Source organism: Acanthaster planci, linkage group LG01 (assembly GCF_054643075.1).
Source record: "Acanthaster planci isolate LZ-2023a linkage group LG01, COTS_SCS, whole genome shotgun sequence".
NCBI lineage: Eukaryota > Metazoa > Echinodermata > Asteroidea > Valvatida > Acanthasteridae > Acanthaster > Acanthaster planci.
The window spans coordinates 14,031,262-14,043,732 of record NC_141777.1 but is presented as its reverse complement, the minus strand read 5'-3'; the positions used below and the strand labels follow the sequence as shown (position 1 = coordinate 14,043,732).

The window sequence follows — 12,471 nt, the reverse complement described above, 5'->3', positions numbered from 1 at the left end:
GTTCTTGCATTACTTTACATGAGCAAACTAGATCAATGACTGCAAAAAGACAAGTATATTTGTATTGTGTCTGGTCTGCACTACTTCCAATCAAACTTGGAACCTCCTGAAGCTGATCATGGTGATAATCATTACGGTTAATAGCTAGACCCATACCCCATTGCGCCCCGTCCCCCAAATTTGGAAGGGAAATTACTGTTTTATGGTCACACTATTTGAGCGTTCCTCCAGAGAAATTAAGGACCCCAAATGCACACTGCAAGTTGCAATATACGCCACTGATACAATTTCATAGTCGAGCTTTGTTGCAATACAAAACTTAATTTAAGCAAAAAATGGTGTTATTAAAAGTAGCATCTGAAAAGGTTTAGTTTTGTTTTCGAATAATTTGGCACTATTTTTACGGGACCTTGCGTTTGTAAGACCAGTGAATGTAATTGACTTGCTTGACTCTAAGAAACTCCGCACTTTGTTGCATCCTGTCTTTTTGGCTCATCAAGACCTTGAAGGAGGCGACGCAGTGGCCATTGCGTCAGCAGGCACATCGAGTTCAGGGCACATCCCAGGATTGGACATCGGAGAGACCGCCGAAATAGGTAAATTTTGTTGACTTTTCGTCATATTCAGCCAAGGTTTGGGAATTGGAACTAGGAATTCTAAAGTGAAAATGAAATCAGATACCAAACACCTTTTTCTACCCTTGAATAACAAACGGTTTTAAAAGTGTGTGTGTTGGGGGGGGGGGGGCAAGCTCCGGCCAGTAGACTGAAAAGAATACAATTATGGTAGGCCAATAAAGTGGGGGGCGGGGCACCTACCATTTACACCCGTTCCTCCGCCGGTGCCTTTGAAGCAACTTCTCAAAATCATCAGGAGCAAAGTCGTCAACTACCTCCATGGTCAATCGAGAGCAAATCTAGAGCCATTTTTGGAGGGGGTGGGATGGGGGAATGTTTTTGGAGGGTCCAGAGATGTTGGAAACTTTTGGTTAACCTTGTAGGCTATGGGTTTGCTGATGATTAAGTCTATATTTTGTTGCTTTATGTTTTTGGAAGGAAGGGGAACGGTTAAAAGCAACTCGCCTTTTTCGGGGCATGGTCCCATTGACCCTGTCCACCCTTGTATTCCATTTTAAGTCAATGTTTTGATAAGAATAAATCCTTTTTGAACCAGTAGCCTTCTTCCTCAGTTTTCGCAGCAACAGTACCAAGCAGGTTGAAGAAATTCAACCTGCTTGATACTGACTTAAATAGTTTCCTGACCAACGAGGAGTGGCTGTCAGAAAGGGAAGCATCTGTGACTTTGGAGAAATCACTAAGGATGTGGACAAAAATGGTAATAAAACACTGGATAATTGTGATGACTTCCAAAGGTGCATGAAACCCACAGGCCCATCAAGCATAGAGTTACGGTACCTCTCTGAGATGCTTGCCAGTGATTTTCCAGATTTTGCATGAAGCACCACACATTACTTGTTTTCGTTTCCTTGATTTCCATGTACATAGGTAATGAGAAGATTCACACTAAGAGCTTCAGGTGTTCTTCAAGATTGTGACCTCAGTGCATTATGCGTGATCTATGATGTCACTTGTGATTTTTTTTAATCCGAGAAAATCCAGGTCTTGAGTCAGAGGGATTTTTCTCCCAAAAGACATTGTGCAAGTTTTTTGTTTTGTTTGTTTATTATTTTTTTGTCATTCGTAAAAAAAATTCAACCCTTCCCTTCAAATTAAGACGCCAGTAGTACATGTGTTATTTCTAACACTCTGACACTACCAATTTCCTGAAAACGTACCCAAAACATCCTTTGATGCAACTTGCCCTTTCTCCCCCTGGATATTCCATCGAGTATTAGTGGTTTAATTAAAAGTAGCCGGTGGTTTAAAAGTAGCTGGTTTCAAAAGTTGCGAGTGCTTGGTTAAAAAGTGGCCAGGCGCCCCCTGTTGCTCGTTGATGGAAGGAGTTTTAAAAAGGCTGGCAGCTGGGAAATGTAATCTTTGAATTTTCGTTCTGGCCACTTTTTTGCCATAATGAAAAAACAGACACCCTTCTCTCATAGGTATTTTACCAGGTAGTCTAAAGTAGCAGGTTGTTTTAATAGCAGCTGGTAGTATCTAACCGGTGATTAAGTAAAGCTGTGGTAATCCTGTTGCTGGTCCGCTGACGAGGTCTGTTACCCCCCCCCCCTTTTGGAGCGATGATAGGTAATCTATCTGGTGGTCTAAAAGTAACGAGTGGTTTTAAGTAGGTCACGGCGTCCCTTTTACATGCTTTTTAATAGTTCTCATGCTTTTGACGCTGACTTAAGTCCCGTCGTTTTGCGGTAATGAACATACATGGATGACTTCAACAAGTGCTCTCAGATCCCAAGTGCATTTTTCACGATTTTTCAAACTGAGCAAAAACATTTAAGCCATCCCTATCAAGTTGTAGTTGGTTTATAAAGGGTAAATTTTTGGATTAGTTGACTTCTTTTTTGAAGACGCTTTTGTTTGTCCCTGATTTAAATTGTCTCTTTTTTTTTACAAGTTTGTCGATGAATTTGCCAGTAGGTGGGCGTAGGTAGATCTAGCTTTCTTAGAAAAGCTAGGTGTGTTTAAAGGCTATGTACAGCGTCATGTGCCCAAAGCACACAAGGCTAAAGGGAAGGGTCATTCAATTCAGGGCAGGGTCTCTTACGCAGATTGTGAAATCCAAGTACATGTACTTTTTCGTACATTCTCGGGGATGGCGATGACAAAATAGGCTTTCCTGCTTCAAAATTTTTACAGTCTTTTAAATCACCTACGGATGCTATTCTCTCCACAATCACCATGTCAGTTCACCTCTCCACCCCCAAGATAAAGGAATTAAAGTTTTCAACAGCTTGGGTGAGACACGTGAAAATAAAATATGGTCAAACGAAAATACCTTATCGCTCTTCATTTATTGGCCTTCCTAGCTAGAATTATGTACATTTTAAGCACTTTCTTCATAATAGTAAATGACTGTCACTTTTGGTCTGAAGAATCTATACATGTACACACAAAAAGTCACATTACATTAAAAAGGACACCTCCATTTGAATCACATCGTCACTGTTCTACCTTACACAAAGAATAACTGGGTTTGAGCTACTTTGATGGAACTGTTCAATTAAACCTCTACATAACAGTACATAATATCTTTAAATTTTTTTTATTTGTTATACAGAGGGAAATAAAAACTCCTGAGTTATTTGACTTCAGACAATTTTTACACATAAAAACTTTGAAGTTATGCATTTTTTCTACTTCTGTACCAAGTGTGACAGGGACAAAACACCTGTTTATACTCTAATAATTTTTAATTTCTTCAATAACAATCATACTTTTTGCACATATACTAAATTATCACAGTTCCTTTATACATGTTATTTTACAGACAGTGTGACATACATCTTACAGAGGGATTTAAAGATCTCAAGGAATGTAAAGATGAATAATTTACAAATAACTGAATACTTTTTTTGTACCATCAGTAGCTGAATGGTCCCACCTAATGAACTGGAGAAAAACTGAAATACATGAAGTATCTTTGAAGTTATTTATTAACTTTTGCTCCATCCCCAGCACATACATGTCATAAGCAGTACATAATATCCGACTGGATTCTATCCTCTGATTGGCTCTTTTCTTGAAAAGAAAGTTTAGGAAACTCAAAGATGGATCTAATTAAAACAATCAAACTCTAGATTCAACCAAAATATTGAGTCACCCTGTGTTTGAGAAGTCTAAACAAAAATATGAGTTTGTTAAACACTGCATCACCTGAATGATAATTAAAGTTAACGACTCACGCATATGTATATTTTAATGCCAGGAATAAACTGTTTTGTCACAGGTGTGGGATTGCGTACAGTTCACTTTTAAATCAGCAATAAAATGACTGTTTTGTTCTGCAGCTTTCTCTGACATTGTTCTCATTATTTCAGTTCATTGTGACAGGAATCTTCTTTGTTTTAGTAGACTTCAGCATGGTACTTCCTGCGCCGTGCTGGGGAGACCGACCTTGCCCGTGGCTGGTGTGGTTGTCTCCCAATCAGCGCCGTAGCCTCCTCATACCCCTGCCGGAAACCCTTCTCCATGTTCTGCAGGCTCTGGTCCAGGCCGAACGCCGTGATGGCGTGGGAGTGGTGGGCCTGAATCAGCTTTTCCAGCCGGGAGATGATCTCATAGTCAGGCACGGCCAGCGTGGTGACGTCCATGCCTAGCATGCGGGCGATGACCTGCCGGAAGTCCAGCAGCTGGCGCTCCCGCCGCTGGACCTCCAGCAGCAGGGCCTTGGTGGCCTGCAGGTCCTCACTCAGGGCCTTGACTGACTGCTCAGCCCGGCTTTGCAGCTCGGTAGCCTCATGCTCTGTGAACTCCAGCTCCTGTTTCATACCAGCGATCTTCCGTGCCTGCTTCTCTTTCGTCTTCTCCAACTTTTCCAGGGCCTGCTCCAGATCTGTGATGCTATTGTACTGATGCATTGACGTCAACTGTAAAACATAGTTATGAAAACAAACAAAACACAGTTACTTCAATGTTTTCAGTATATAAAGGGACAATGACATCAGAGATCATTAAGTACAAGTTTCATCTTCAGAGAACATTGTATGAGGACAAGTCTCCCATGCACACTTCAGTCACCCTTATGACATATAGGTAATCTTGATATCCAATTGCTAAAGCAACCTATCAATATAGTTATCTATTTTGCACAAAAAAGTCACATTTTGTATATTCTAAATTCAAACTACTGCTATTGAGCACTGGATATGGTAAAGTATTTCACCCAATTTAGATTTGTTACATTTTGGTCGTTTGTCAGAAAAATGCAGTGTTTGGTATTTGCCACGGTTTGTGGTGGAACAATTTTGAAAGACATAATTTGGACTGTGGAGACTATTTCTGAGGGGAAAAATGGACTCAGTAAAACTTGTGTAACTCTGTGACAAATACTGTACAGGGTCTACAACAAGCAACATGAAACCTATTTCATGATATTTATGTTCACATATGTAACTCAAGGAAGTCAATTTGGACACAACAGGCTCACTTCTTTGCAGATCAGGCCATTCTTGTTATTTATTCCTGATTATAGACCAAAAATCTACAAAGTTCAAAAAGAAACTGGTAGTGGACATACCTTGAGGTTGCTGACATCCAACATCTGGGCCTTCATGTCGATGATGAGCCTCTTGGCAGTGCTCAGCTCCCCTTTCAGCCGCTCCACCTCCTTGACCAGCTTGCGGCGGCCCACCTCTGTCTCGTCCCGCTCCTTCTGCAGGGAGGAGCGGCCGGCCAGCGCCTCCTCCAGCTGCGTGATCTTTTTGCGTAGGAGGTCCAGGTGCAGGTCCTTGCTCTCCAACTGCTCCTTGTTGGACTTCAGCTTGCGCTGCAGTGAGTAGACGTGGGTGGTCTTGTCGGCCAGGCTCTCGCCCTCCTGCCGCATCAGCTGCTTGGCCCGGGCCATGATGGCCTCGCCATTCATATCAAAGCCAAGGTCCAGGGCGATGGAGTCAAGCTTCAGCACGGAGGCCAGCGACTCTAAGAAAGCCATGTACTGTGGAGAATTTAACAAGCCAGAAAATTCAAATGAACTATTTTGCAAATATCTGTGACAGAAAAAAACAGACATTTAATCTGTACACTATGTGCAATGAAATTAAATGACTGCTTTGCTGTCTCATTGCTCTATGTAGACTTATCCAAAAAGACGCCATAATTGTTGTGATACGTACTGCACTATCACATGCACATTCTGCAGCTTGATGCATGTGTGCATTTGGCAAATCCTGATACACTATTGGCTGAAGAGGCATGTAACACATGCACACAACCTGTCAATGACCATTGTGCCACTATAGTAATGTCCTTAATTTCTGGTCACCGAATAACGCTATAAGTACTAAGTTCCATGTGCATAATTTGAAAAGGCCCTTTTTACTAACAGTAGAATTTGTTCCAGACTTCAGGACTATGTGGGCCTTGAGGCTTATTACATGTATTGTTTCATTTTTCAGGAACATTAAACCATACCACACGAGGCCAAAGAGAGTCATCAACTCACCTTCCGTCGCTCTCCGCGCAGGTTCTCCAGCAGCACTGCGTCGGCTGACAGGCTGTCCTCCAGCTGCTTGATGCGGGTCTTCTGATCACCATAGTCCTCTTGTGCTTCCTTGGCCCGCTTCATGGCTGCCTGGTGCAGGTGGGCCTGGCTGTCAAGCTGCTCTGTAAGGCTTTTGATCTTGCCCTCCAGAAGGTCAACGTGCTGTGACAAGAAGAAGGTAATCATTCCAAATTATGCCACCAAACTATGCCAACCTCTGTGACCATGGGGAAGGACAATAAAGATAGTTAAGTGAAAAAATTGCTCCTATTTTTCTGGAAGGATAATTTATACGGGAAGAATTTCATTTTATTTCTAATTTTGAAACAAAAGGCATGGCACAAAAATTTGAAGATATGCACAAGAACTATATCCAGTTCTGATGACATTAACTCTTTTATTGACTGAATCACCGGATTCAATAATCATGTATCTGATTTTCCAAACCAATTGAGAACATACTCAAAACTTGTAAAGAAGACATGTGCCAAAAACTGTGGTTTTTCATGGGTTGATTACCAGGTTTGGTCTTTGGGAGAAATTAGTGACTTTCCTTTGATTCTGAGGTTACTCTCAAATTTGTAGCTTCACAGGTCAATGACTAAATCTAGTGCTTTTAAGATTTGCATGCAACAATCTGTTGTTATCACTCGGAGAGCCACTCACCGTAGCGTGTTCTCTGCTGTCTACCTGCAGATGCTTGACCCGCTCCTTGATGGCATCCTCCTTTGCCTCACACCGGTTGCCCTCCCGTGACAGCAGCAGTGCCAGCGACTCCTTGAGGGCCCTGAGCTCCGATCGAGCCACCTCGGCCTCATACTTCAGGGTCTTGGCCTCCCGGCCCAGGGTGGACATCCTGTTCTCCTGCTGGTCCAGCTCCTGCTTGTGGCTACTCCAGGCACGCTGGCTGGCATCCACTCGATCTTTCAGCAGGGCGTTCTCACGTTCCAGCTCATTGCGAATTTGTAGTGCTGCATCCCTCTCCTGTGGGTAAAAAAATGAAGGTGGCTGAATTGAAACATTTTAAGGTGGTTGAGGGCTACTTGGAATTGTGCAGTACTATGACCACACGGTTTGCAGCACTAAACCAAGGTTCCAGCTGACAAATTATGTTACAGCTTTCTTATGGAGCAGTAAATATTCACCATTTGGTGACAGTGACAACTAATGTGTCTGTCCTTGGGCATGATACAGTCAGTAAATGTTCCTCTCCACCCTGGAGTAAGAAGTCAAGAAATAGAGATGGAGATAGTCCTTGTGTTATGAATTCGCCATTGTGCTTGGCAAAAGCAAAGAGCTACATATCCTCAGGGAGCTGAAATGATCTCAGGAATGGGTTCATAGACCCAATGAGCAATGCTAATGACTATCATTAATAATTTAGAGTTTCACGGCAAGCGTTTCTTTGATATTAGCTCGGGGTGGAGCAAATCATTTGCAGCACTGACCCAACTCCAGGCTCAACCCAGTGTGATCCTACCACATGTCTGTCGACTTGAGACTCTGACAGATGGCCAAGGATGGTGAGGGTCGACTGCCAGCCCCCCAGCAAAACTCACCAGCCTGAGTTTCTCCAACATGTTGGTCGTGTCCATGCTGTTGCGCTGGTCCCTGTTCATCTCGGCCACCAGACGCTGGATGGTCTCCCGGCTGGCCTTGGACTCCAGCTCACTGCTGTGCAGGCTGTCCTCCAGCGATGACACCTTGCCCCGCAGGGTAAGGTTCTCCTGGATAACATCTGTCACCTGAAGGCCAAGAAAGACCTCACTTCATGTAACATTTGACTTTATATTTGCAACTCATTTTGTTTCTGTTTTTTTCTTCATTTCATTCATTGTTGTCAGGAGTCTGGTCATACACATCTTCGGATGACAGATTTTTAACTTTTGTATTTCGAAGACAGCCCCTGAAAAACTCTTATTGTTTTTATATCTTACAGATTTAGAATAAATAAATAATTAGACAGATAAACAAGTGAATACAGAACAAAGAAAACAGTAAACTCTGATTTACAATGTAGATGGAAATCAAGGATGTTTTGAAATAAGTTTTGTCTTGAACAATTTTTTATCTGCTGCCTTCTATGGTCTGGAATTAGGCATACAAATGCCTAAAACCATACAAATGGTTCCCAGGCAACTACGAAGTCCAGCAGAGGCAAAACACTTTTCAAAGTGAGACCATCACACATTAAAAGACCTATACATTGTACGTTTTGTATCAGAGGATCTGCCAAAAGTTGAAAAAGTGGGGGGGGGAGGGGGGAACGAGCCCCCACTTCGAATGCTAGTGCTCAAGTCATCAACTTTGAAATAGATTTGTGAGATTGGGGAGAGGCCCACCTTCTTGACGATCGTCTCAGGTGTGTGGCCCTTCCCATCGATCACCCCTTGCAGGTCCAGGAACACATCATGCCACTTCCTCTCCCAGGCCTGAGCCCTTCTCTCAGCCTCCTCCCGCTCTGTCAGCAGCTCCCGCGCCCGGCCCTCTAGCTCAAGCACCTTGGCCTGTCGCTCCTTGGCCTCAGCCTGCAGTGTCTGGATGGTGTACTGGCCGCGGGCCTGTGACTCCTCTACACTGCTGGAGGAGTCCTGCAGCTCTCCGATGCGGGCTTTCAGCGACAGCACAAGGGAGGACTGGCTGGCGCTCTCCTGGTTCAGTCGGTCAATCTCGGCCTTCAGTTCCTTGATCTGCAGCTCCCGAGCCAGGACCTTGCTTTCAGTGTCTCTCAACTGATCCATAAAAAGTTCAGAATTGTTTTCACATCATCAAAAACGATACAATATTTGGAGAATAACCTTGTGAATGTTCAATATTGATTTTAAATCAGCTTTTTGTATATCAGAGATTATCTACATCTGATCTTTACCATCTCATATATTCTGATTCTTATGTTATCAAAAAGAAATATGAACCAATTTCATCAAAAGCTGTTTTCAGCTTTCATATGGAAACTTTACACCAATGGAACAATGTTTACAGCTCAAATCGCATCGTTTGAACGTTCAACTTTAAAAAAAAATTTAAGACAATACTCTTCTAAAGAGATTGATCTACGAGCTAATAAAATTGACTGACAAATTCTGAATCAGTGCTAAAAACATTTTATCATGAAAAAGAGAAGGGAATATATAATTGATGGGTTTGTGAGATCTTAAATCTACTTTGTTTGTACAAATACATGTACTTACTTCATCAGCAAGTTGCTCATTCCTAAGTTGAAGCTTAGCCAAACTCGTTGAATCCAGAGAAGATTTCAAAATGGACTCCCTTGGGTAGAATGCGTCAAGCTAAGATGATAATCAAGAACAAAAGGTAGTGAGAACTGTAGTCATTGCATTAAAAATAGTCATCCTCCTGGAATACTCATCAGTTGTCGAGCATAACAATTCTCATAGAAATAATCAAATTGATTAATCCAGTTTAATACGGAAATCTATCAGGGAAATGAGAATAAGTAGCTATGGGTGGTTGATAGGCTATACAAACAGAGAATCATCTATGTCTGTATATAGTTTAACTACAAAATAAAAAAATCCTTTGCAAATTACCTGACTACTTTTATTCGTCCCAGGTAAAATAAGAAATTTATTTTCAAGACAGGAAACATTTTATGGGGGGGGGGAAGAGACAATTGTTACCTTTTCATCAAATGAAACCCTCTTCTTATGGCCCAGTGTTCCCAGCTCAGTTCTGCAATGAGATCCAAGGAAAAGTCGATTTTTAATTTGGAAGGTATATTGTACAAAAAGGAAAACCTTTAAAATGAGGGACTAATTACGTGTAGTTAATATCAATTTTTAATTGAAAACATTAGTTTTTTCCTTAGAAAACAGCACCCACAAAATTAAACAAGGCTTCATAAATGCAAGAAATACAACATTCCTGCCAGATCTCTGGCTATAAATCAAACAACTCCATGCTGTTCAATTCTGCAATATTTGCACGAGCATATATCACCGTTTTCTGCTTATTTTCTTGTCTTTCTATGAATGTGCCACAATTGCATGATTCAAGCAAAATTTTTCAAATGCTCTGAACTGAAAAGAACAGCAAATGTTGTTGTACTTCTTAACACAAAACTCTGATGATAATAATCAACTCCTGAAAATAATCTACACAAATCTGACAAACATTGTTATCAATTATAATTGTCAATGTACTTTCTACTCTACAGATGAGCTCTGTTTACCTTGATAGCTCCTGGATGAGTTTGTCTTTCTTGTCCAATTCACTCCTCATCAGCTTGACTTGGTCATTCAACTACGTGTAACAAAACAGAAGAAAAAAATCCTAATAGCACTTTTTAGACTCTGACTGAACATGTCCTCAATGAAATCAATACCAAATAGGCCGAGGCCCACAAACCCAATCATGCAGTAGACCAGAGGGCAATTGGAGAGTGACGTTGTCATGGATACAAGAGGGACGGATTTATTATTGCAGACAGAGATGATGAATGCAAATTAATTGTAGGACCCTACAGCTCTTGGTCAGAGGAAGAAATGTTCATAAGTCACGCATATGCGTGTAAATGCATCACACGTAGTGTACATGTATGTATACTGTATGGTGCACACACATAAAAACATGTACGCCGTGCATTTAATAACAGGGCAAAATAATGATCTTCTCTACCGAAAATTTGTTGAAAACACAAATATTGTTGACATTGGCTGAATTAAGACTGAAATGTACAATCAAGTGCAAAATAAACTGAGTGCTTAATCAGGTTTTATTGTTGCTATCACCCTTGAAGTCAAGGAAGTACATTGATATGGCAGTACATTACTGCTGAAAGAGCATGCATCAAACACGTACACACTTTGAAATAGAAACTTTTCTTTCCATTATTAACAGTTTTTGTTTTTTCAGTATTTTCACCATGAATAATGAACAATCAGAGAAAATGGCGGTTGTAATGCCCTTTAACAGGCAATTCCTGTGCAAAACATAATCACATTCATATTGATACCTTTTCTGGTAAAGAAGAAGGTATTTTCAGGTTTTACTGACAGATTTGGTGAAGCAGTGGGAGGTGACCCAATGTTAATTGCCAGACCTACATTGTGTCTATTTTTTAGTGAAGATTATGTAGCGCGGTGTATTGGTCTCGTGATTTTCTCTGCCATTTTGTTAGCAGTCAGTGGTTTCAAGATTATGATAAACGATGCCACACACCAATAAAGTCTAGGGTAATTAGTGACATAGACACCTTGTCATGAATAAGTTTTCTTTTTTTTTGCTTTCAGATTTTTTTGTAATTTCCCTTTATTATACAGCTCAACTACAATTAATGTATATTTGCAGTTTCAACATTTTCCTTTACAAAATTGTGGACTGAAGGGAGAACCAAATTGAATAATGTCAGATAATTTGATTTTCTGACAAGAGTAAATTCAACTCAATTCAGTTAATCGTGTCATCAAGGAAACATGCTTTGTAAACAGTTCAAAAGTATTAACTATTCAAGCGGCGGGTGAATATATTTAGAATTACATGCTAAAATACACAGATCAAAAAAAAAATTAAAGCAAAGTTCCACTAATAAGTTACCTCTTGGAAAAAAATTCAAAACCGCCATTAAAATGTACATGTAATTTTAGAAATTGTGCACACAGTCAATACATTTTTGAAAACAATTTTGAAATTTTTTGTCAGAATTAATGTAAGACTTTTGAGAGGAAAATAAATTATGGCATGTATTTCGTGGTAAAAAAGTATTAATAGTACTTTACAAGATCTTTGGTGTGTGAATTAACAGCCTAAGTGTATCTTCAGTGATGCTTGTTGAAATAGAAATACATTTACAAATGAATCAATCAAATGTTGTCGAATTGGACCACTGACTAATTGATATCTATATAAGAACTTACTTCTTGCAGTAATTTCTTGGACTGTGGGGGTGATGGTGAGTATCCACCTTGCGTAGATCCCACGGGGGGTGCTGATCTGTTATGCCTGAGCCTTTCGATTTCCTCCTCGAGAAGGAGTAGACCGCGATCGCTGGCCGCGGCCCGGCCTGCGGATGAAATTCTCGGCAGCCCATTACTCGGAGACTGCCTCCCGTATAAATATGACATATTTCACGCCTTTCCAATCTAAATCAGACAGCAGAATATACAGCTTCGGATGTGGTAGTTATCTTGATAAAAAGTGTTCAGTTTAACGTGACACTACTTCGTGTAGTGTTATTCTCAATGAATGCATTGATGAGTTTCCTCAATCGGGTTGAACTATGCCGCTGTTGATATGGGCAACTGCATCAACACAACAACCTGCTCCACGACCGACATTCCCCTGCAAAAATGCACCTGCAATTCGCTGGTACCCGATAGTGGCATGTGCATAACAAGG

The 12,471-nt window shown here is 41.0% G+C and overlaps 1 protein-coding gene across 1 annotated transcript; it reads right to left on the bottom strand.

Annotated features, from left to right (window-relative positions):
• Positions 1 to 2,907: 2,907 nt before the first annotated feature.
• Positions 2,908 to 12,384, bottom strand: ccdc170 (coiled-coil domain containing 170). Its single transcript, XM_022235339.2, has 10 exons — positions 11,991 to 12,384; positions 10,307 to 10,377; positions 9,756 to 9,807; positions 9,306 to 9,404; positions 8,457 to 8,846; positions 7,674 to 7,859; positions 6,781 to 7,098; positions 6,076 to 6,276; positions 5,152 to 5,568; positions 2,908 to 4,501 (listed from the first exon to the last, which is right to left on the bottom strand). The coding sequence occupies exons 1-10, from the start codon at positions 12,195 to 12,197 to the stop codon at positions 3,980 to 3,982; spliced, it is 2,463 nt and encodes an 820-aa protein (XP_022091031.1). The 5' UTR covers positions 12,198 to 12,384; the 3' UTR covers positions 2,908 to 3,979.
• Between the last annotated feature and the right edge of the window lie 87 nt (positions 12,385 to 12,471).